This window comes from Echinops telfairi, unplaced genomic scaffold (genome assembly GCF_000313985.2).
Source record: "Echinops telfairi isolate 266 unplaced genomic scaffold, ASM31398v2 ScPeMD7_17;HRSCAF=63, whole genome shotgun sequence".
NCBI classification, from domain to species: Eukaryota; Metazoa; Chordata; class Mammalia; order Afrosoricida; family Tenrecidae; genus Echinops; species Echinops telfairi.
This window is the reverse complement of record NW_022103914.1, coordinates 3,443,295-3,447,550: the sequence shown is the minus strand read 5'-3', so window position 1 is coordinate 3,447,550 and position 4,256 is coordinate 3,443,295. Positions and strand designations below refer to the sequence as shown.

At 51.6% G+C, this 4,256-nt stretch overlaps 1 protein-coding gene across 1 annotated transcript in view; it reads right to left on the bottom strand.

The window, feature by feature from the left end:
- Positions 1-2,666: 2,666 nt before the first annotated feature.
- The window catches only part of LOC123521389 (kalirin-like), a 9,790-nt gene continuing 8,200 nt past the window's right edge, over positions 2,667-4,256 (bottom strand). The window contains exon 4 of the mRNA XM_045287517.1: positions 2,667-3,434. Within this exon, the coding sequence (XP_045143452.1) occupies positions 2,889-3,434 (546 nt within the window). The 3' untranslated portion in view covers positions 2,667-2,888. The remainder of the gene's footprint in view (positions 3,435-4,256) is intronic.

Genomic DNA, 4,256 nt, shown 5'->3' with positions numbered 1-4,256 from the left:
GAACTTGTGACTTTAATCAACATTATTTTTCCCCCCAGTAAGACTTGAAATATCCTCTCATTCCTGGTTAAGGTATGACTTCAAGAACTGTCTAATCAGAAATGGAATACTTTCTCCTCTCTCCAACTCTTAGCCACCAAGTAAGGGACATCTCTCTGTTCAGGGCAAGTGAAAGCGAATTTCCCAGATCCTTCTGCCCTGGTGACAACTGCCCGCAAGAGCAACCTAAATGGATGATAAGCACCCCCATCTGAGCGTCCTTGGTCCTTTCAACTTGCTGAGGAGGCGTCTTGAACCAAGGCCATGGTCGTATTGCTTTTGGGAATGGCCAGAAGCTTTGCAGACAAGCAGCCTGCTTGCTAATTCTCTCGAGCTATCAAACTATAGAAAATATATCCCCTTTCTCTCAGGGCCTCTATGCAGTTCATTCTATTCTCATGATTCCATTTTGGCTTCAGTGAACAAAATCCTATTCCATTGTTATTTCTTTGATCCTCCACTCCTCTCGTTTGTAGCGCCTCACTTTTTCCAGGGAGTGTTCTCAGCGGGAGGGGAGCTCAGGGAAGCTCCCAGCTCAACTTGGACGTGGACGGACGCTTCGACTGGAATGTTCGCCGGCTGCACTCTCAACAAGCACTCCCGATACAGCCATGGCCCTACCCCTGAAACTCGAGCGGAATCGGAATCGCAGCCGGCCACCTACATGGTCATAGAAACTCGAAAGGGCTCAGCAGATGGCTCTTCAGTCATCCACAGTGGACAGACAGACCTCGCCTAGCCACGGATGGATTTTTGGATTTCTCATCGTCTACAATCCAGCCCATGACAAGCCCTCTGGGCCAAGTGTCTTTCTTATCTGCTATATACCACAATGCAGACATGTTTACTAAAAGGCTTTGAGTAAACATGTTTTAAATTTTACATATTTCATCAGAGTATTTGTACATACATACAGCTTCGAATGAAGAGCATGGAGGATTAGTGGAGAGAGCTTTGAACGAGTTAGACCTGGTAGCTCAGGGCCATTCAAACACTAGGAAACAAATACAGTCTGAGTCGGTTTCCACATATTTGGTTCATCCCAAAATACTAAGTGCTAGCTAGTCTTATTGCTTGTAGGTCCTATCAATATCAATCAATATAATCTTGGATGAGGCGGGGCGGAGGGTGGATGAAGATGGCAACGTTCAAATCCACGGGGAAGGATGAGTGGTTTTGAATCTGCATTTCCCTGGGGCATGAGGGGCTTTTCTGTAGGAAAGCCAGGCTGCTGTCCGCCTTCTCATCCCCATGTCCACAGACGGGTCATTCTAGTGTCTGCTTCGCAGACTCCGCTCGCACCCCGTGCAGGAGAAGACGGCTTGGCCCTCCTGTGGGCGAGTAGCAGTGCCGTGATCTGGACAAACACTTGAGTGATAGTTGAAGATATTTTCTGCAAAATGCCAACTTTCAAAACATCTTCTAGAAAACAGGGTGGATCATATGCAAGCTCAAACACAAACCTGCCCTCCCCCTCCAAACAAACAAGCACACACACACACAAAACAACAAAAAACAAATGCCCTAAAGTGCCCATTTTTCTTTCTTTTTTCCCCATGAGGAAAACGAGGGCAGTTATGAATAATCTGCGTGCGGAGTATACAGCTGAGAGCAGCGTAGGCCTCAGAGTCGAATTCATCCTCTTCGTCCCGCGCGATCCCAACCGCTGCGTGGTGGTGGGTGCTGCAATCTCAGTTAAGGTTCGGTGTTCTGTTAGGGTGCTGTGCCAGGTTTTGCTCCCTGGCTTCAGAAAGGACTTGGGACCAGGCCTTTATCAAAGGCCTGTATGGCTGCCTCCTTTTGGTAAGCACCCCTTAGCTTCAAGAAGGAGTTAGAAATAAAGCAAGCCAACTTTCCGAGGACCGTATTCTACAGTTGTAGAGAAAAAAAAAAAATCAGAAAGCCTTAGTGTTTTATTCATCGGAACTGCAGGAAAGGTTTCCACGTGTTATCCTCATTGACGATTCTCCCACAACGCTGACTATATTCGGACTGACTTCCCGGCAGGCTTTCACAAGGGTGGACTGGCTGAGCTGCAGTGAATGGGGGCTTAGCTTTTCCTTGGCAGAGCCTCTGTGAATTAATCACCTGTGACAGCGAGGAGAAATCTCGTTCACAGAGCGTAAAAGAGGGTCGTTGCTTCCTCCTAATGCACAGGTTTTGGTACAAGATTTCTGTACAAGACTTATAAAATGCTCTAAAAAACGTGTCGTCATCGAATTGTGCTTAGTCAAAACACTGTCCTGCCTCAGTAAATAAACTGCCGTCTTCCCCAGAGCACTCCAGGCATGTCGGATGGACTTCATCGCTCTCTATATTATAAAACGCTGAAACCTGAGTGGGATATATCACACCGGGCATGTGCAGATGCATCCTGTTAGGAAAGGCTAGCTCAGGCATCCGCCCGGCAACAGTTGACACACATGACATCTCTGTGAGATCAAGCTTTGGGCTTAAAATGACAGCCAAGGTGGAAACCCTTCTTAAGTCACTCGCATGGGCTGAAGGTTTGTTCCAGTTTGCAATTCAGGGTGAATAATTTTGTAACAGCTCATTGAAGTTTCTTGCTCTCTTCAACCCCACCCCCACCCCACCCCAATCCCCTTGATCATTTCTGCCTCTCTCTCTCTCTTTTCTTCCACGCCCTCTTCCGGAAAGCCCCCCAGGATTCGGGCGATTTCGACTGCTGTTCCAAACCTGCATTGCCAGTGGAAAGGTTTAGGGGTGCATCTCTCCGTGCGGAGGGCTGCCCGAAGAGACGCACCAACCGAGAACTATTTACAGACACCTTCCGTCTCGCTTTGGCTCCCACCGCAGGTGGCTGTGGACCCTCCGGGCTGGGCCGACAGCTACGTCCCCTGGTTCACTCGGTTGACGACGTAGCCCTTGACGTTGGGCACGGGACGCACGTCGTTCTGGTGCTTGCGGCGCTCCAGGAAGCCCGCCAGGCGGGAGGTGTCCAGGGGCACTTTGGAGTAGCTGCCGTTGTGTGGCTGCAGCCAGGGATGCTGCAGGCAGGTGGCCGCCGTGGGCCGCCGCCGGAAGTCCTCCTGCAAGATCACGTTGATGAAGTCTCTGGCCGCATTGCTCACGCCGCAGAAGTACTCGTGGGGGAAGCTGAAGTCCACCTTGCACACATTGATGCACGTCTCCTCTTTGCTCTCGTCCAGGAAGGGGGAGACCCCGCTCAGCATGACGTACGTCAGCACCCCGATGCTCCAGATGTCCGTGCCGAGGGACACGGGGATGCCTTGGATGACTTCGGGGGCAGCAAACTCGGGGTTCCCCAGGAGGTGGTGGATGTGGAAGTGACCCGAGATCTGGACGGCATCCTCCAAGTCAATGAGCTTCACGCGAGGCACTGGGATCCGGAGGTCGATGAGCAGGTTTTCCGGCTGTGGAGACCCAAGAGGGCAAGGGCAAGAGAAGGCAAGGTCAGCTCGCTCTTTGGACTTAGCAGCGGCACAGCCCCGAGGTCAAGCCTAGTTTCGGCTACTTTTCGATAAAACCTGTACCTGTGCTCTGGTACCTAAACGACGGTTTTCCCAGGGGCACTCAAAATGATTGAAGGTGATTTCCTATATTCCAAATGTCTCTACATCATAAAGGAGGCCTGCTAGTGTGGCCGGTCCGTGCTGGTCAGCTCGCTGAAACCACCAGGCAGTCCCAGGGAGAAAGATTTAGCTTTCCACTCTGGGAAAGAGTTACGGTTGTGGAAACCCACAGGGGACAGTCTACTCTGCCCTCCAGTGTCATTCGTGGAAACCCACAGGGGACAGTTCTACTCTGTCCCCCGGTGTCGCTCGTGGAAACCCAGAGGGGACAGTTCTACTCTGTCCTCGGTGTCGCTCGTGGAAACCCACAGGGGACAGTTCTACTCTGTCCTCGGTGTCGCTCGTGGAAACCCACAGGGGACAGTTCTACTCTGTCCTCCTTTGTCGCTCGTGGAAACCCACAGGGGACAGTCCTACTCTGTCCTCGGTGTCACTCGTGGAAACCCACAGGGGGCAGTTCTACTCTGTCCTTGGTGTCACTCGTGGAAACCCACAGGGGGCAGTTCTACTCTGTCCTCCTTTGTCGCTCGTGGAAACCCACAGGGGGCAGTTCTACTCTGTCCTCCTTTGTCGCTCGTGGAAACCCACAGGGGGCAGTTCTACTCTGTCCCCCGGTGTCGCTCGTGGAAACCCACAGGGGACAGTCCTACTCTGTCCTCGGTG